Source organism: Silurus meridionalis, chromosome 24 (genome assembly GCF_014805685.1).
Source record: "Silurus meridionalis isolate SWU-2019-XX chromosome 24, ASM1480568v1, whole genome shotgun sequence".
Taxonomy (NCBI): Eukaryota; Metazoa; Chordata; class Actinopteri; order Siluriformes; family Siluridae; genus Silurus; species Silurus meridionalis.
Genome location: NC_060907.1, coordinates 13,298,766 through 13,320,933, shown reverse-complemented (window position 1 = coordinate 13,320,933; position 22,168 = coordinate 13,298,766). Strand labels below are relative to the sequence as shown.

General features: G+C 36.2%; 1 protein-coding gene across 1 annotated transcript; it reads left to right on the top strand.

Moving 5' to 3' along the window:
- Positions 1-522: 522 nt before the first annotated feature.
- On the top strand, positions 523-21,215 carry LOC124377799 (heparan sulfate glucosamine 3-O-sulfotransferase 3B1-like). The gene is given in 3 exon segments (XM_046837084.1): positions 523-1,101; positions 1,104-1,173; positions 18,206-21,215. Coding segments are annotated over 3 exon segments (1,053 nt in total). The 5' UTR covers positions 523-737; the 3' UTR covers positions 18,825-21,215.
- The last annotated feature ends 953 nt before the right edge of the window (positions 21,216-22,168 follow it).

The window sequence follows — 22,168 nt, the reverse complement described above, 5'->3', positions numbered from 1 at the left end:
TTTTATCCATGTTTAGATAGATTACTGGTACCATTAAAACCATGTTCAGATACTGCTCAGATACAGAATACTGGTACCATTTAAACCATGTTTAGATACTAATTACTGGTACCATTTAAACCATGTTCAGATACTGTTCAGATACGGATTACTGGTACCATTTAAACCAGACTAATTACTGGTATCATTTAAGGCATGTGCAGAAACTGATAACTGATTCCATTTAATCCACGCTCAGATATTTATCAGGTACTGATTACTAATACCATTTAAACCATGATGACTGGTTCTGGTTCCTTTCATGCGTTCTTTTTTATAAGTTCCATATTATTTCCCTAGCCACTTCATATAAACAGTCGAATTAAATTGAATAGTGCAGAAAAACTCAACTCCTGCTTAGTCCCAATTAGCGACAAATGGGGGGCGGGGCTTGGGTGTGGGCGTGGTGCAGTATCAGAACGGGAGGTGTCTTCTGGACTAGTAACCTTGTGCACCAGAAGAGCACAGGACACAAATAAGGACACTTGCATCCTGCAAGCTCATGGGACACGTCACAAATTGCATATTTTCTTTAATGATTAGTTATGAGGTATTAAAGAAAGGAGTCAGGGCTGGACATGGGCCACTCTTTGGACAGTGATCAGTGTTGTAGAGTCCAATAGCTTTCATGTCAGCAGTTTGCACGTTAGGCTTTACGGTATGATTCCAACGTTAGCTCTGGAGAAGGACAGCTACCCATGGGATGTTGGGCGACCAGCTTTAACCTGCACCTGAAAGCGCCCTCCAGAGTGTCCGTGTTCTTCACCATGATTGTTCTGCTCACCTATGTGTTCTACTGTCTGACCGGATTCTGCGACTTAACCCCGATTCCGCTGCAGGAGCGCAAACCAACTTTCGCCCAACTCCACCAGGAGCGCAACGCGTCCGACAAGCGCGACCTTCTGCCACAAGTGACGGAGGAAGAGACGACGCGTCTACCCGGGGACCTTTCCAACCTCTCGGTGTCCGACAGCTTCGGGACGAAAGAGTTTCCCCAGGCCATCATTATCGGCGTGAAGAAAGGAGGCACGCGCGCGCTGCTCGAGTTCCTGCGCGTGCACCCGACGTCCGAGCGGTGGGCGCAGAGCCGCACTTCTTCGACCGCTTCTACGATAAAGGACTAGAGTGGTACAGGTGGGTTCTCATGAAACTCATCGCTGTCCAAATCCTGATCGCTGAACATGCGTGATAGACATACAGATAACATTCAATAAAACCTGGTGTCCAGAATTTACTCCAGGACTTATCCTGATTTTGGGGGAAATAATAAATGCAAACTAGAGTAAAAACACATTTCAACTTTTCATGCTTGATGATGCTCCAATTATCACGGGGACCAGGTCCTATTTCCAGGTGTGTGTATAGAGTGAGTGCAAGAAAAAGTACTATGAGAGAGACTGAATTACTTTAACTTCTGCAAAAAACTCATACATAACCATCTGCTTTATTCTCAGCCCAAAATTATATGAAAGTCACCTCTGCCATATAAATAGAAATGCAAAAAATATGCAAAACACAAAGTTGCACATATTTTTTATGTGCAACATATTTTTTAGCAAAAACTAAATTTTTGAGTGGGTTTTAAGTGTTAATATAAAGGGTCAATATTTTGGTTTCTCCATTAAAAGATAAAATTTGCATATTTTAGAAACCATTAGTTTGTTGTGTTACATACCAAAGAAGCTTTACATACGATAGGTTTACCAGGAAGTTTGTGCATACCAATCAGAATTTGTAACAAATAAGATTTCACTTATATTTAATAGCGATAAGCTTTTATTAAAATATAAAAGGTTAAGCCACATAGATGAATCTTAAATCACAAAGCACATTAACATGCATTATTAAGTTAGCACAGGTCATAACATTTAATTTTTGACAAAAGAACGTGGAAAAAATGTGATTTTACAAACTGATGATAAATCTAGATCAGACAGTATAACAAAACCTCTATATGGAAATCTGATATATAGCAATATATGCAAAGCACATATATTGCATACATGTTCATGTTTGTATTTCACAGACATAGAAATAGATTTTAGATACTTGTACATAAATGCTACATACATTTTTCCAAATACACATATATAACACATGCTTACAGAAACACATGTATGTATGTATATATATATATATATATATATATATATATATATATATATATATATATATATATATATATACATACACACACACACACACACACACACACACACACACACACCCATAGTGTATGTAATCTATTGATTATATACAAATTTACCTCTTTTTTTGTGTCACTGAGAACGACTTTCTATGTAATGTATTTCACTAGGAAGTATTTTTGGTGCCTCCGCCAAAGTTTTCTTTTTGCCACTGGATACCACAGAGGCGGTATTGTTTTTTTTCTCGTTTGTTATAGATTTTTCAATTTTCAAGCACCATTACTCAATATTTAAGATTTTATACATTTTTATGGCTTTATATTCGGTAAGCTACTCATTATTATAAACCATTGTCAGTGGTTCCTTCCAGTCAAAATACAGTCAATATATTCTCCCGGTTAATTAAGGAGGCTGTGTTAATTAGAGACACATTTATTACAGTATAACCCTAACCTGTGTATTTTCCGTTGTTTTGTCTGATAAAAATGGAGACAAAACATTAACTTTAGTGTTTCTGTCAGCATTATCTATGATCCTCTGCCTCCTTTGTTTTGGAGACAGAGCCAGAGCCAGACAGAGGCGGTCGTGCTGAGTGACACGAAAAAAGAGGGAAATTCGTGTCCATGAGCAAGAAACACCGTGAGACTGTGGTGATATATACTGTGTGAGATATATATATATATACTTTCATATACAGTTGATAAGTTATGTTTGTGCAGCGTTTTTTCATACTCGCAAAGGATATTTCTAGCAAAGTAAAATGAGTGTCGAGATGACAAATCATACACATGTAATTTATATCTTACGTATATTTTACAGTGATTCAAGTTACAAATATTTGCTAACAGTGTTGATTTAATGAGAAATCCTACAAAGGTATACATTTAGAGAACATTCATATGTTTGTTTGGGTATTGGCATATTAGAAAAGTAAAATGTCGACGAGGTGACAAAGCTTTTAAAAAAACATAAACACGTAATCTGTAAAACAATGCAAATTCTACAAAACAAAATCTATCTATCTATCTATCTATCTATCTATCTATCTATCTATCTATCTATCTATCTATCTATCTATCTATCTATCTATCTATCTATCTATCTATCTATCTATCTATCTATCTAATTGTCAGTGCTATCTATCTAATTGTCAGTGCTATGTTTTATTTGCCACAAAAGGGAGTATAACCATTATAGATGTTACCAAGCTCCAATTTGTCCCAGAAATGGTAGAGACTTCTCAAACTTCCTTTTGGAAACCTGTTGATATGTCATGTGTGGCACTAATGGACTTACAAAGTAAAACGAGGTTGTATGCATGAAAATGTATAATTGCTTCAGAAATTATAGAGGAACCTGCATAAGATCCATCAGATTGGGATCTGCATGATTCTGGTTACAAATGGGCTCCTGAGTCATTCAGATATATTTGTATAACGGAAATATTTTTAAATTGAGGCAAACAAAACCCTACAACTACATCGCCCAATGTGTTTGAAAGCATGCCAAAACCACTTACTTATCTCTGGGAATCTCTGCTAATTATTAAATGTATCACTCTTTGATGACCTTGTAATTATTCTAACAGATCTATAATTTGGAAAGAACGACTAAATTTGGGCGGCAGCTTTTCCAGATGTTTGGCCAGCTCCAGTTTTGTAGTGTTGGCTTCTGGTGACAGGGAAACATGAAGAATCATGTTGACCAATAATGGAGTGTTTAAGACTTACAGAAAAAGAGTTTGCATGGATATGACACAACCCATCCTGTCTCCCAGGCTTAGTGACATCAGCCTTGCTCACTGAAGCATGCAAAGTATAGAAGAACCAGAGGTAGAGTATCTTTGTTGGAATCTGTGTGTTTTTGTGGTTGTGTTAGTGAGTCGTTCTATGGCTTTCAAAGTGGTTGATAAAATTTCCGGTTAATTGGTGGCAAACAGAAGCCTATAATTAACTGCAAATTTCAAAGGGTACTTGTTTGTCTCTAGAATGGACGAAGAGTCAATAATTCAGAATTTAACTCAAACTCAGAAATGGGAAATCTGAACTTTAAAAAAAAAGCCTAAACAAAGTTGTGTTTAATTAGTAGCTATCACCTAGAATTATCGATTATGGGTGTATGACACATTTCACAAAACAGCAAACGCTATGGTTAGTATTTTAGTTTTAACTAACTAACATTGAGCTAAAATTACTATTAATATAATATAATATAATATGTCGTTTCTGCTGATGGTGTGAGGTCATATTATTTATCACTTAATACTGAACTCGGGTTGAGGAGACATTCCAAATTTCCTGAGTAGGATTTCTGAGAAGTTTTTTCCACAGTCTGAGGTTGGAAATGTCACGTTCCAAGCTTTAATTAAACTTCTTTTACTGACTAAGTCCTCTAATAAATTGGCAATTTGACAGAAAAAGTGTATTTTGCCTGCTAGCAAAGATCTACAGCAAAAATGTGTTTGGTTTGATATGACCTAAAACACCCATCCTTTCTTCAGAATTGGTTTAGATACTCTATTTCTGAACTGATATGACCTAAAACACCCATCCTTTCTTCAGAATTGGTTCAGTCACCATTATGGAGGAGTGTGATTACAGAGGAACCTGGGGTAGATTCTTCTTGTTGAGATTTGTGCCTGTGGTTTTTTAAGGATTGATTGGTATGCTAAGTACTTCATGTGTTATTGCTGAGGATGAAACTTCTCCAGCCAAGGTATAATTTATGGAAGTTGGACATTGTTCAATAACTGCTCTTTACACTCGAACCAAGTTGTAATAGGAACAGTTTTAAAACTAAGTCTGAGTCTGAATGGATATGACATAAAAAAGAACCTCACCCTTTCTTCAGAAATGATTGACATCATTCTCAGTCAATGGCACAGTGGTAGATTAGGGAGGAACCTGAGGTAGATGTTTCAGATTGGAATCTGCACGCTTGCGGTTGTTTTTGTGAATCATTTTGTTACTCCGGGACATGCTATGGCTCATACCACATCTTATAAATTCTTTTTAAATGCCTGGAAATGTTTTTGTGTAAGAGTTACATCCAGCAATCAAAAAACGTTTGAACGTGACGGTCCATAATGTTCTTCTTTTCCTATAGGACTAGATAACTTTGGAAAGTCTAAACAAAGGGATTATTTCATACCACAGCAATTTTTTTGTTGTGAAAGCTGATTTCACAGAAACCTTGCTGCATTGAAAGAAATGTCCCTTTTAATTCAATAGCTAATTTCAAATGTATGCACATTTTTTATTATGTAAAGAATAAAGCAAAACAGGTTAATGTAAATTAGCTGTTACTAAAAATAATAAGTTGCAAACCATGTATTAATATAGATCTGTGATTTGCCTTACAACCAAGTGGATTTAAAAATGTGCAGTTCTATTGTATGAAGTAGTTTCGCATACAGTACATTGAAGGGCTGTTCATATACAGTATATATTACTTGTTTATGAAGGTGATGATTAAACTCTCGTCTGCACTTTGTCCAATTGCATGGTTTCCCCATTTCCTATTTGTTCTGATTGTTCCTGATGACTTTTTGATAGCACAAATGAATTCTAAAGAAAAAAAAGAGAAAGAGAGTTTTGTGTGATCCGCTTTTACAGTGTAATCTAACACAGTATTTCTGCAGAATCCATTTCTTATACAGCAGTTTGGGCCTGACTAATGAGGTATAGGTTACTGATTATGCTGAGCTGTTGTGTTGAAAGGGGATTGATCTGTTTAGGAAAATAGGTCTCCAGGAACAAGATTTAAAAAAACACTGATCTTGTAAACCAGTTTGACAAACAGTAGTGTAGCTCTGCCAGGGAAAACGATTCTTTCTTGGAAATATTTATAATTTATTGCAGCTTTGGAAATCATCTTAATTGGTGCAATGAGTTAGATGTTTTATGTATGTTTAGTTTTAATATCCATGCTGTTATGATGTGAAAATATGGATCGAAATTATCTGAAATATTTAGGGAAAGTTTCCCTTTAGTTAGATTGTATCTGGGTAGATGTTTATTTCTTTGAAATCTATCATCATTTATTCCTAAACAACAAATACCAGGTATATTTCTCCATTCCATTGTTCTGGATGGTTCTGGTGTGTGCTCTGTTTGCGTGTATGTCATTGATCTTGGTCCCTTGTCACTCCTGGTTGGGTTCATTAATATCACTTGCCAATAACATCCACAGCTTAGAGCACTCTCTCATTGGCAAGGCATTCAGTCCGCTGCCAATAAAACGACTGTTTATTGACCTACATTCTCTCTCTCTCTCTCTCTCTCTCTCTCTCTCTCTCTCTCTCTCTCTCTCTCTCTCTCTCTTTCTGTCTCTGCTCTGGCTAGCAGTGTGCTAAAAGAAACGAGTCTGACATACACCTGGATTGATAGGAATATGAATATTCAGTAGATTTTTCTTTGTGGTAGAATGACCTTGTGTAATAGTGCCACAAACACACACATGCACACATATACACACATACAGTATGTCATCACTGTTTGTGTGGGGACCATAACCAGATGCCAGACCTGTCAACACCAATGGGATGTGTGTGTGTGTGTGTGTGTGTGTGTGTGTGTGTGTGTGTGTGTGTGTGTGTTGAGATGGGTGTATGTTTAATGACAAGTCAGGTGTTGAGTTTGCCAGCTGGAAAATGGGGCTAAAGCTGACAAGAGAATAAAAGGATAAAGGAAGTGCTTTATGTGCTACATATGTGCTTATGTGTGTGTTTGGTTGGGTGTGTGTTAGGAATTAAACAACTATTTTTACCCACATGTATATTGCATGTCTAACATGTCAAATAATTGTGACAGTTGTGCTCTTGAACCATGGCAGTAAAACTACTTTATGTTCCCAGCTGGTCTGATAGTTATCTTTAAATCAAATGCTTGTGAGCTTCAGCTGCTCACGGATCCATCCATACCTGACTTTATTACACTGTTGTCTGATGAGAGGTAATTAACCTACGAGTTGCTCATTTCTGATGGTGAAACTGTTTACGATGCTGTAAGCTGCATAGTCGTGATAAAACACAGATGGAATTTGATGCGCTCTTTTTCTGTTCATTCACCTGAACGTTAAAAAAAAATGCAATTTTAGTCTCCAATTTTTCACTTTGATCAATTGCTTTGTCTCATTTTTCATCTTTTTGGATTCTTCCTTATGACTATTTTATACCACGAATGATTATTGTATAAACAATGTTGGTTGTAAATCTTTTTTAAATGATTCAATCAAGAAAATTCCATGATTCCAAAATTCCAATGTTCATAGTTTTCAGTTAAAACATAGATTTTACAACGATCAACAAAGTTTTTTTCACAGTTTCCACTGTACTTATTGTAATTTATAATAGTTTGTAATGATATTGAGATGCATATCATATTGGCAGATAATATACCGTATACTTTATATATTATGAAACAGATTTTTAAGGCTATATGACGATATGATTTTGGCAAGTTGGAAAAGCTTAACTTTTCACTATGTTTGGCTTAATTCAATGGAAAGGAATGGACAAAAATATTAAACAAACACAATTCTTTTTAGCTTTAATGGTTTAATATTAAAATTAAACAGTAAGCATGTTTAACTAATCAGAAATGACTGGCTTGATTGTCTTTCTTGACACATGATACCTGTTAGATTGCCACTTCTACTTGTTGTGTCTTGCCTTAAAAGTAGTTAATTATACAAATTCACACACAGGCATATTGAACCCATCGAGAGGTTAATGCACTGATTTCCCAGACAATATTCATTCTCTTGGGGTTTGTGTTTTTTATGTCCCTAAGGGATAGAATTGTTCCCTTTTTATTTTACAACAAGGCTATTCATAGGCAGCGCTCATAAAGTAATTCGTGATTGTTCAGCTTTTTACATATATGTACATGATACCCAACAATATTAAATTAATATTTTCTGATCATGATTGTAGATTAACTGCTAGCTAAGGTGACACGGTTCGATAGCGATTGATGAATATAGATTCTAAGAGGGGTGAAAAAACCTACAGTCAAACCGAGGAATCGATGTTCTGACATATCATTAGTTAACTACCCTTCACACTGAATGATGCCTCATCGCATTACAATACACAAGGTGACTGACACGTTGTAAGTGCTGATACAAGCATGAGATGAATATTCTTCATGGGTAAGCACCAGAAAGAAAAGCATGTCGATTCAGAGTGAAGTATCGACATATTTACTGACATAAAGTCAGCAGTGATGTATGAATCCGCTGATGAAATAGATTGTTGAAAGCCATTAGAATTCATCAGGCCTTAACAATGGTTTAGTTTGGGTTGGGTTTGGTTGTAAAAAAGGTAATATACTTCAAAAATATTTTATGAAGGCTAAAATGATTTAGCAGTATTAAAAACCATGTACTGACACTATGAGAATTTGGTCAAAAGATATTACAAATAATTTATTTATTACTTTTAAGCATTCTTTGTTACCTACCTGCCTTATTTCACTATTTAATTCATCCTATGGTTCCACCATCCAGACTGTTTTGACTGCATTTGAATTGTGTTCATATTTTGTATGGAGTTTGTATGACTCTGTAGATTTCGCTAATATGGCAAAATATTGATCGGCGGAAAGCAACGGCGTTTACTAACATAAAATTCATCATCGACTTATCAGGTTTATGGATGGAAAAAACCCATTATTTTCATTCGTGCTCTCTCTCAATCAGATTTTTAGAGACAGATGACTTGTCAATACTAACCTTCAGACTCCATTACACTCATACACCAGCCGAGCACATTTCATTCAACACTTGCACAATCAGTCACTGTTAAACTAGTGGATTTTTCAAAATATTTTGATAATATAGTAATAAAAGGCTGAGCTTGTATAATCTGTTTTAAACCTGCTGTATGCTGTCATCACAAACGTTTATTTTACAAATAAAACACTACAATCCTTGTATAGTGCGTGCCTCATCTTGATGCTTGAGACATTTTACGCATTGTAAGTGTCCTGTATTTCAAACAGTTCAATTAAAATATAACACACATCCCTAACAAACCTATTGGAATGGAAAAACATGATACACCGGCTCATGTGTCCAAGCATGAATTAGGTCAAAATGGGGTCGCTGTTATCTGGACGCAGGTGGTCTAATGCTAAAGAGATCTGTGCGACTCACATGCATTCAACACAGAGTCCTCTGTAACTGTGATAGAAAAACAGTATTAAAGTCAAGTCAAGTCAAGTCAAGTTTATTTCTATTATGCTTTTCACAACAGACATTGTCTCAAAGCAGCTTCACAGAAATCAACAGTCGAGGTGAATGGTGTGTGTTTATCCCTGATGAGCAGCCGTGGTGACTGTGGCAAGGAAAAACTCCCTTAGATGTAATGAGGAAGAAACCTTGAGAGGAACCAGACTCAAAAGGGAACCCATCCTCATTTGGGTGACATCAAGAGTTTGATCATAAATCTTTCAACAATACAGAACACTGGAGAGAGAGAGAACTAACATGAGTACTGGGGTATAAGATTATAAGTAAACTGAAGTATAAGATTATAAGTAAAACTGGAGTATAAGATTATAAGTAAGTATTATATGTATAAAAGCTAACCTAATGGCAACAATTGTGGCAGCTATTGTAGGGCAGATTTAAAAATAGTTGTTAAAGTATTTTTTTATTCTACTAAAGGATAGATTTAAACTCTAAAACGAACTTTGGGGTAAAGTGGCTGATAGAAAACATCAACATGGACACTTTCTTTTTACATTCAACAATTAAGTTTTCAACTTAAACACCGGTAATAAAGATTATAGTTTTTTTTTTTTTTACAGGCAGCAAAATGGCTAATGTGATTATATCTTTGTACTTCCTCTCTGACTCTTTCTTGAAGCAACTGTGCTGTTTACAAGCATATTATTTTGTGCTGCAGACAATTTCTAGACTCAAACAAGCTCTGGCATGACCAAAAACCTCAGTAGAATCATAATTTTTTCTGTATTCCTGCAATCCAAAAGACATTTTCCTACTATGACCATAATATATTTGTATTATATATTTGAAGCTCATATTTCAAATATACATATCAAATGCTGCCCAGCGAAGACTAAAATTGTAAGTGGCCATCTGTAATTGCTAACTGTAACTAGAGCATAGATAATAGCCATTGACAAGTTTAGTGTGATGTGCCAAGCCCAAACACATCTCATCGTTTCTTTCATTGTCCCATAGTTAAAACGCATGAGCAAAGAGGAAAAGGACATTAAGACGGCCCATTTTTCTCTGGAACGCACCTGTGTGAACTGTGCTGCACTGTAGGTCTTAGAAAAAAGTGCTTAGCTTGCTTTCCGCTTGTAATTTTTAATTTTAGTTTATGATGTGGTCACAACTTTATTTGGAAGATTCACTGTCAAGGGCAAATTTCCCTCATAAAAACATACTTATACTTTATGATTTATAAAGATGTAAGGTGGTGTTGAGAAAATGCTGGAATTTAAGTAGTTGATCATTATTTTATAATCGTTTAGTAATTTATTTTATATTTGGGAATATCAGTTTTTTATATCAAAATTCTTTTAAAATAATGATGTTTTAAAAAAAAATAATGATGTGAAATGTACAATGTTCTTAGTGAATCTGGTGCTTATTTGTTTATTGGTGCTGTTTTCATGTGAGAAGCTTGAATGATTTCAAATGCAAGATATAATAGATGCAAGAGATATTTACCCGCTGAAAAAATAAATAAAAAAAAAAAATTGTATAAATGCAAAAAGCTTTTAATTTTTACCCAGCAACATTCAACTTTATACAAAATATCAACACAGAAGTTGGATGTAATCTCACCGTACATTGCAATCGTGCTGAGTTCCAGCAGATACTCTGTTTATCTAGTTAGTGATCTGTGAAATGATGGGCACTCGGGTGTTGACAGCAGGATTGGCAGGAACGTTGTGAAAGGTTTGGGAGCTGATGTGTGCGAAAAGGACAGATGATAAAGTGAGAGAGCTGGACAACAGACTAAAGGACTAAATCGTTCACTCTGAATCACAAGTAGAAATTATGCAAGGGCTCAGTCCTACTGGTACATTCATGAGGTAAAAAAAGCATTAAAAGTTAAAAAGAAACAATAAAAAAAAATACTATTACTCCTAAATATTTTCATTCAGGGTGGAGTTGTTATTTAAGCTTAAGTAGAGTTCATCAGGTCTCTCTCTCTTTTTTTTTTTAACAAAGCGGAATTTGTTATAAATTAGCATGAAATCATGCTAATTCTCTGATGCCTCTCTCCCGCTCTCCCTCTCTCTCTCTCTCACACACACACACACACACACACACACACACACACACACACACACACACACACTATATCTCTCTCATGTGACTTTGTCTTATATTTACGGTGTATACACACATACACGCCCACACACACAGACACGCATATACACACAGCACAACACATTTTTTTCGAAACAGCTGGACCCAGACATGTTTCTCCCTGGTGTTTTTCAAGGACGAGAAGTCTCTTAGGGTGGGCTGTTAAACCAGGTCCAGAGAAGCGGTTTCCCTCCGTCCCGTTCTGCTTTTTTATTAAGGCATCACAGGGTCAGCTAGGAATTCTAAGAATTCTGTGTGGTGTACGTTCACTCATTTATTCCAGCCCAGAGGCTTGGAAATCGGTGAAATTGCTAATGAATTCTGTCAGTAATGCTGTAACATGTTCATACCTTACACATTATATATTCTGCACATCTGTTCAATCAGTAATATATCAGATGTCCAGAGTTTGTTGAAAAGAAGCTAATTTGGAGCTTTGAGCAAAGCAGAGGAAATGAAAACCAGGAAGGAGCGACAGAGCATCCGTCCTAACTGTCTAATTAGCTTGTAGGAATGATTCATACGGATGTTAACTTCCTGTTTATCTTGTTTGGACGATTAAAAAACAACAACCTTGCTTGCTATTAACAAAGCAGGACTGTTAGCACGATTACGTAACATGGTAGCAGTGATTGGTCTCAGATGGCATGATGTCATGCAGTCGACTCGGGGAGGAGGAAGTGGTAAGTTTTCTCTGTCTTGTGAAGTTATCTGGGCCTATAGTAAAAAAAAAAATGCTAATTGAGTGATAACCTTTGTCCCCCTGCCACACACACAGAGGAGATCAGAGAAGCTTTAGAGAAGCACTGCAGCTGGTAGCTGCTGATTTTCTCATAAGATAGCAAAGACAGGAGGTAATTAGTGAGACACACAAACACACACAAAGAATACGCACTATCCGGCTGTCATTTAGTAAATTGTTTATAATTTGTCCTTGTGTTATGCAGTGGTGTCAGTCGTAGTATATTTTAAGTTCTCTAAACCCATTATATATTACATTAGGTACGCCTTTTTAAACTCCCTGCTTGCATTTGCTGGAGTGCAAAGTACACACACATGCAATACCATTAGTGTCTTCCTGAAATGATGACCTAGACCATAAGACTTGTATTTAACCGGTAATATCATGTTTATATCAAAGTCTTATAATCACTTTCATCTGCTTTCCAAGATTGATCCAAACCCATTTTTTTGTATTTTTTAAACCATGTGTGCTCATAACTAAATGCCAACAAACCAACAAACAAAGCTTCTATCTCACACCACGTTTGTTTAGTTTTATAGCTGTCGCTTGTTGCATTTCCAGCTGACTGTTAATTGCATCTCGCAGTCTCTAGAAGCTTCCATTTGCCTCTGTAATGACAAGCCTATGTCCTCTGGAGTACATTTACAGTGCACTTAGGCCGATACCATGTTTACACAAGCTGCTTTAAAGGCTTTTGGGTGGTTTTACTCAACAGATAATGAAGGAGAGTGTGGATAATTAAGAGGGTTCTGATGACAGGAACCCTTCGTAGTAAGCAATATCCCAAATGACATGGAAGCCATGGCTCTAATTCTTCTATACTATACTATACTATACTATACTATACTATACTATACTATTCTATACTATACTATACTATACTATACTATACTATACTATACTATAGCTTTGTGTTTTTGTTTCATGTAAAGATTAAATAACCTAAAGTGTCTTGATATGAATGACTCAGAATTGTTACCAGAGTGCAGTTGCTTAAATCAAAAAGTGTAAACTGATTTACTATAAAAGTATTACTGACAGTAGTACAGGCTTTAGCATGTAGCACAGGGACTTGTAAGGCAGCAATCCACAAAAATCCAAGGCTAATTAATACAATACATTTTAAGAAGTGATACAGCCCAATCACCATTCCCACTGTGTGTTTCTTATAAAACTGTAGTTACAAATGAAGATGTGAAAAAAGTTATTTCAAATAGATCATTTAATGAAAGTTTGCGACTTTAGGAATCAACTGCCTTGGCAAATCTCTGCCTAGGCAGTTGTCTCCTAAAGTTTCGAAATTTCAGTCACTAGATCTAAAGCTTGTCCTCTGTCACCTTCCTCTTCCTCTCTGTTCCCAGCCGTTTTTTTTTATCTGAAGTCCATTACTTACAGATGTGGTACAGGACCTCTTGGGGGAGCATCAGACACTCAGGGGTGTGTTGTCTGGATCAGTTCCTGTGTCATAATAAGTAGGCAAGTTTTGCCAGAAGTGGCATTGATTCTGGATCTGATGAGAAGTTCCAGTTAAAGAAGTTCCTATAAAAGAATCAGTCAGTGAATGATTATGACTCTTTTGGGTATTTCTTTTGGCATTATGGCTAGAATGGGTGGACAGACATTAAATAAAATGCTGCCTACATGTGTGGATGTGTACCATTTTTGTGGGAAATGCTATTCCAGGAAATGACATTATGGGACAGTATTTGGAAATATCTGGAATCCTTCTTACTTTGAAAACGCCTGATTTTGGCATTATAGAAGAAGCTGTAGTTGTGGCATATACTTAACTACATGGTGAAATAATTTTCTTCGCGTAGCCCAGCTTGTTAGAAAGTTCAGAATGCAGGGTTACCCATGATATGGCACCCTGGAGGAGAGGGTTAAGGGTCTTGTTGAAGAGGCTTCATGGGAGTGCTGAGGCTTGAACCCCAACCTAGTGATTGGTAACCATGAGCTCCCATTAAACTAGTATTATGACTGCCTATTTGGGCAATGTCAGGATTCAAACTTGAAAACTTTTGAAGGCATCAGTTGTTTGTCCAGAATGGAGTCTAGAACCGTTGATCTGCATTGCATTATAAGAGGCTAATATTGTCCTCTACTGTCCACTCATCGTCTGCTACTCATTAACACACCATTGATTTTACAAGGCCACATACTTGGCTACTGGCTAGCAAACAGAGTGCTATCTGATAGTCAGGTTTCGTGCTGCTACACACATCTGTGCAGCATTGCCCTAAGGATCGCATTATTGACCGACATACTAACCGCTAATGCTATACTAGGTGTGATCAAAACAAACAACAGAGTTGCTAGCCACCTTATCACTCCAGCAGCTGGAGATGCTTCTCGATAAACAACAGCTATGCTTACAACGTAAGAGAACTAATGAAATTAGTGTCGTATAAAAGGTTATTTAACAAAGGTGGACCAGACCGTCAGATGATTTTTATCTTTTTTTAACTTTGAAGATGAAGAGGTGGGACGGGTGAGTGCGTGGGCTCTTTTCCAGAGCTGGCAGAGCGTCTGAACTATTCGCTGATTACATTCGCTCTCCCCAATGTAAACACGATGTCAGCAGACAAGGCAAGCGCCACTATGGCTTCCATTAGCTTGATTACACTGAATTAAACACACACTTAGACATGTGTATGCACACCCAGCCAAACAGTGCTAGCCCTCGAGAAGAGAACAAAAACAGAAAGTCATTAATTCGCAGACTAACTAAACTTTCTGCTTACCTCCATGCTCATGTTATAACATTAAAACATTATTACGGTTTTGTGTTTTCGATCTTCAGAAAATCAAATCAAAAATTGCTATTGGTGGATATTGTTCACAAAGGGCAAATTGTCATGAATTTACCGTATTTTTCAGACTATAAGCCGCTACTTTTTTCCTACGTTTTGAACCCCGCGGCTTAAACAACGAAGCGGCTTATTTATGAATTTTTCCTGGGTTTTTCCCGGTTTCACAAACTCCAAGCCAAAAAACTGAACCCCATAACATTAGACCAATGAAATTTCCGAACGGAAACGAAAAAACACACCTCACCTGTGTTCTAAGCTGCACGGCATCGGGAGATAAAAAGTTTTTTTTAAACGCCTGACGATGACAAAAGATTAACTTCCGAGAGAAATTGTTGTGAAAAGAAGGAGGAAGACAGTGAACAATGACTTTCTTGGTAGGTTACTGTTTAGATACAAGCCGTTGTAGCGCGTTGAGTCTGGGTGAAGGGAGAGCTCGCTAACTCCAGTTACAACAGAAATCATATAAGCACAGGCAGGTTTCCAAAACTCGTGCTTTTTTATTTTTCTTGGCAACAGCATTACGGGTTAGTCAAAGAAACTTAGAAATGAGCATCAGAAAATAATAAGGACATAATCCTCAGTCTTGCACACATGCAGTAATAGTAAAAAAATGCGGCAGCAGGCTATTCTCAAAATACCGCTATGCTCCTAAAGGAAGCGCAACATATTTCACCCGTTACACCGTGTAACAGACACTGTCTTTCGTTAAAGCCTGTGTAAAGTTCATTAGTTTCAATGTAGACAGGTGCGGCTTATTTATGTTTAAAATAAAAATCTTTGTCAAATTCAGTGGGTGCGGCTTATATACAGGTGCGCTTTATAGACCGGAAATTACAGAATTCTGTTGTAAAAAGCGGATCTCTTATTTGTGGTAGTTATATAGCTTACTCAATTACATTACATAGTGAGCTAGCCCAAAAAATTGATCAGGGAATCTCATTGAGTGTAAAGTAGTTATGAATTTGAGTTACGTTTGACAAAATGCAGAAGCTAAGCAGTCATATTTACAGAGATTTATTGCTTGTGCTATTTGTTGTATTTCCATAATTATATTACAACCGTGGTCGTTCTCCAGGTTTTTTGCGGCCATAGTTGTAGGATTCACCTTTAATTCACATTCAAAATAAACATCCTCTTTAGTCCACGTCCACTTCCACATACAGATCTTTTAAAACAATCAACAGATTCGGGTAACTGCACATAAACAGAATAAACCAACAGCCCAATGGCTAGAATCGTCCAGCTAAATTGATGCTTAAACTTGTCACATAATCTGTGGTCTGTGGTCTGTAAAATCATTAATGCTGATCTATGGTCTATAATACCTGAGCTAACTGTACATGCAGTGAAGCTGAATAAATGTTCAAAGTGACTTATTCTGTATGAACCATATGCCAATGATGCACTGGGTAATCAGAGAGCTGGAAAAAGAAAAAGAAAAGGGAAAGAGGAGATTACTTAACACAACTCGAGTATCTTGACAAGCCACTGTAATGCTTCGACATGTGACAAAGGAACAAAACATTTCTTCACATATATTGTTTCAACGTTGCAGATAGGTTTTTTCTGCAAAAAGTAATATACAAATTTTCACTGTAGCGAGTACAGTAGTCATATACTGTAGGTCATACTACATGTGTATGTGCTACTACATGGTTTTAGTAGAACTTAAGAGAGCTTAATGGCTCTGAGGAGAAGTTTCTGTTCAGCACTGAGAACAGTTTCCAGTCCTCTGACAACAGCCAGGATCATCATAAGACACAAAGCACAACTGGCCTCGATTTAACACACATGGGAACTTGGAAAGATCCTTCAGAAGTCTTTTGTAGGAAATCCCACAGGATATTATTGCAAACAGATTTTTGAGGTTTCGAGGTTTGCTTCTCAAACCACCCAGACATTTCATTTGTAGCTGCTCATTCTCACCGACCTTCATATCACAACACTGGCATGTTAATGAAGGAAATATCCATGTTTTTTTAATACTGAGGATTTTGGTTATTCAAAGCAGAACTGTGTGTGGTCTTAATGAAAAAAGATTAGTATTATTAGTATTATTATGTAAAATTATATTTTTATAAGGAGGAACTGCAAAAGTGGACAAATGGAGTTTATACAAAGAACTGAATATTGCTTTTATAAGGTGGCTTTTTTTGGAAATCACATACAGTCAGACCCCGACCTACGACCACTCGACTTACCACATTTCGGATATGTCCCCTCTAATGAAAAAGAAATTCATATATATAGATATATAGATTCATAGATATATATCGTAGAGTAGTCACTCTTCTCGACTTATGACCTGATGGACTTACGACCCTATCTACGTCGTAAGTTGGGGTCTACCTGTATATTTTTGCATATCAGTTTATATTAGCTATAAACGCTAAAACAATGAAACCAGAAAGTCATAATAAAAGTGAATAGAAAATTGGAAAACAAAAGAAACTTTTCATTTCATCTCTTTTTATCAGTAAAATGGAGCATTAATTTAATTTACGTTAAAGAATAAACATTTTACTTTTACATTTTATTATTAAATTCACATAGAAATGAATGTTATGAATATAAATACAGGGTCGAATTGCCTATTCTAGAACTGTATTTCTTTCAAACAGAATATGTAATAAAATAGGATTCACAGAAAAAAATTGTAGGTAATTAAAATATGCTTAAATTACACCAACTGGAACAGTCCATTGATTTTTAAGTTATGCCATCCTAAAAAATTAATAAATAAATTAAAAAACTGCATGTAGTGTGTTATATCAGGCAATAAAAGCAAATCTTTAAGGAATTGCCAATACGCAACTGGGTAATTTAAGATTCATTAATGTTTATTAATTTTATCCTAAAAACGTATCATAAACAAAGCAAGGAAGTTTGTGTTATTTATTGTTTTTTAGTCAAAAGATTACGATAATTTTTTACCTTATTTTTCAAATTAAGACCCTTCATTCATCTTTTGGATCAAAATCAGGGTGTTGAACAAAAAATTGTTTATTTTCATATATCAGTAAATTATTTTTATTTAAATGTTTTTGTCACACCTCTGGTTTGAGACTGATAAATAACAGATTCTGTTCTGAATTTCAATGTTGTAGAAATCTAATGCCCCGCACACTGGAGGGACAGATTACAATGGAGAAGACCCCCAGCTACTTCGTGACACGAGAAGCCCCTGGTCGTATCTTCACCATGAACCGCAACACTAAACTGATTGTGGTGGTGCGGGACCCGGTCACTCGGGCCGTCTCTGACTACACGCAGACTCTCTCCAAAAACCCAGGGCTTCCCTCTTTCCAAAACTTGGTCTTCAAAAACTATAGCACAGGCCTCATTGATACATCTTGGAGCGCTGTGCGCATTGGAATCTACTCCAAGCACCTGGAGAATTGGCTCCGGTACTTTCCGCTCTCGAGCTTGCTGTTTGTAAGCGGGGAGAGGCTTGTTACAGACCCAGCGAGAGAGATGGAGCGAGTGCAGGACTTTCTCGGCTTAAAGAGGCTTGTCACCAACAAGCACTTCTACTTCAACCAGACTAAAGGCTTCCCATGTTTAAAGAAGCCTGAGGGGAGCAGCCGACCAAGGTGTCTTGGCAAATCAAAAGGCAGAGCTCATCCTCACATTTCGCCTGATGTATTATACAAACTGAGGGATTTTTACAGACCCTTCAATTTGAAGTTTTATCAGATGACAGGCCAGGATTTTGGCTGGGAATGAGTTATCCAAAACTTCGGTGGTTAAAGCTCCTAGAATTGCCACTGATCTCAGTGGGCCTTTAAGCAAAGCGCTTAACTGTCACATGCTTCAGGGGGTTGTACAAGAGCTGACAATAAACTCTGACCCCTGAAAGATGGGAATGGACAAAAAGCCAACAATGTTCCCTTGGGAATGCTTAACATGTAAATATAAAAATGCTGCGTGTAGCAAACGATTCCTTCTTGTTTAATTCACTGATTATGATGTCAACTCCTTGCCAAGAGCTATTAATTCTTTTTAATGTTTATTTTTGTTGTTATTGCAGTAGAAGCGGTCAAAAAAGTTGTATTTAGTATACAGTTGACTACGGTAGACAGAGAAAACACCATGCCGCAGTCTATCTTTTTTATAAATAAATGTTAAAAATTCAATCCCACTTGCCTTCTCATCTCCACAGCAAACACCTGAACCATTTCCTCCAAAAATCTACTTTTAAGAACAGTAAGGTGCAACATTCTGGACACTCTAAAGATGTGTCAGACTGGATTACATTTTAAGAATATCATTTCACTGTGTCCAGATTACTGCATGACAAATGATGTTTGGGATCATCAGTAACTGGAAAATAATACCAGCAGATAATGCTTTTCTACATTGTGAAGTGTTGCAACCTGGGATTGAATCTACACAGAATATATCCTAATTTTGAAGTGTGTGTTTGGGGAGCAGCATTACCCTTGGCCTCTTTTTGCATCTCTGAGTAATGCTGTCCTTATTTGGTCGCTGATATTTATTGGATGACCTTCTTTTGGTGGTATGTTTCTATTTCTACATGGTACATGGGATGTTCAAACTTTGAAATTATTATTTTTTTAATCAAACTGATATGTTTCCAGACTTTTGTTGACTTGTTTTGCAGGTATTCCTAATGCTGCTTCTTCAGGTATAGCACATTCTCATATAAACTCCAGGGTTTTTCAGGAACAGGTGTATTCATATTAAATCATGTGACACTTTAAATGCACACAAGTCAACCCTATTCAAATACTCATGCAATTACTAATTACATTTTTATCTCCAAATATTTTGATAGCTATAATGACTGCCCCATTTCTATATTATTGGGGAACTTTTGGGTAGACACATAATTAGTTAAAATCATTCCAAAACAAAATTTAAAATGTGGGTTAGTTCATGAGGTGATTACTTGTACAGTAGGTCAGAAACAGACAATTCAAAATAAAAAAGAATCATCATCTACATATGTGTTAATCTGATTCCGATTTATGGTTGTTATGGAGCTTAATAGAATAAAATTAGGGGTGAGGCTTGTGTCTCTTAGGAGATGCAACAAAAGCAAACAAAACCCTTCTGCTCCATCTACTGTAATAGTACCACTTCATTCATTCAGAGTGAAAAGCCCCCCACCAGCCCCCAGTTTCTGTTACTATTCAACTAGTGTTTTTTTTTTTTTTTTTAACAATTAATTATTTTTTGCATTCTAAAGAGATCATTTTAAGTCTCCTTAAATAATGTAAAACAAATAAATTACAACCCTGTTTTTGACACTAAAGTGAATATATATTTTTTTTATGTTTGTCTGACTTTACTCAGAACATCCGTAATGACCTGAGAGCTGTGTTCATTTCACTAATGCATGGGCAATTTTATTCTACTGCCATTTGCTTTCTTATTTTACTGCCAGATAAGAAATGGACAAAGCCATTTTGCTGCTAGGTTGTAATATTTGTTAATGTTTTTTAATTTGATATCCACATTTTAATATCTCTTAAGTACTCAACCACATCCTGGACTTTATTGCATTCAAAATTCCATTTGTTGCCATTTGTAAATCTTTACATCTTGTGATTCTGCAGTCTTCTGCCTATTAGTATGCAGATGTAAAAGCAGTTGTGCAGTATGCAGACGAATTGAGTCATAATACAAAAATATATCAGATGAATCATTTTTTATGAGCAATAAATACCATGTTCGCATTTTATTTCTCTGTTTAAAACAATAAAACATCAGGTATGATTGTAATTTCCATTGACTTTTTAAACTTAATTCATCCATAAATCACATTTTATAGCTATAGGCAAGTCATTCGTATTATGTGGGAATAGAAATGCTTTGTTTAATTGTTTTTCAGATATTAAGACACAATTATTATTTCTTCATGTGTTACACAACTGACTGTCAAAATATCATTTCAGTTTGTTTTATGCACATTTGTTATTTAGACGCTGTTTTCAACATGCAATTGTGCCTGTGTGCAAGTAAAGCAGATTTTCTTCCGGCTTTATTTCAATATTTACACTGACTATTGAATGTCTTGGAATTTAATTTATGTTATAAACGAATTTGCAAATTTTGTTGAGTTTGTTCCAATAAACATACCTGTCATTTAAGTTATTACACAAACAACTTATTCCTTTTGTGTGTTTTTTTTTTAAAGCCCTATAATGCACTGTATAACATATTGTTTACAGTCTATTCTTGGATCTTTCCAAGAGCTGTTTTCAGACACTGAGAGGAGGCGAAAGCATGCTGAGGTACACATCAGTGCAGCTAGACCTAAATTTAAAGTTAATGTGTTCAGACAAGGCTCTCCGAGGTGTCAGCGATCAGTTGGTGGGGGGTGTCACTGGAGACCTTTTGGCCTGTAAGCTCAGACATCTCCCCATGCTGTCGCATTAAAACGCTGACCACTGGAGTGGTTGTCTTTCCTGCCCATGCATTCGTTTTACACATCCACCAAGACCTCGTTGAACGAAGGGAGAAATGCCATGATCAATACCTGCCTGCTTTAGTTTATAGTCACAGTGCCTAGTCACTAGATTCATCCTGGCTCTGAGGCATCATGATTTAGTCTGGGTCAAGTAGAGGTCACTTTTACGTCGATAAAATATTATTTAACCGTCTTTACTTATTATAGACCTATGCTCAAATGAAGACAATAATAGCATAGGGAGATGGTTTTAGGCTCAACTGGGCAATACATCTCCTCATCTTACTCATATAATTATGTTTTCTTTTTAAGATAGTAGATTTGGAAGATGGCTACAATTGTACATTTGTGGGCCAAAAAACAAACAAACAAAAAAACAAAGGGCCAAGCACAAAGTGGCAAAAAATATTAAGCTTTTATTGATTTCACAAACAAATTATAATGCAGGAAATAAGAAAAAAACAAATAAATAAATCTAATTATGGGATAGTTTTACCATTTGATTTGTGTGTAAATTTGTGAACTCCTTATTACACAAAGAAAAGTCAAATATGTTCCTTTTATTGTTGATGAGCTTCAAACAATTGAGAGTAGTTAAGAAATCTTGTGAACCCAGATATATATTGAAGATCAT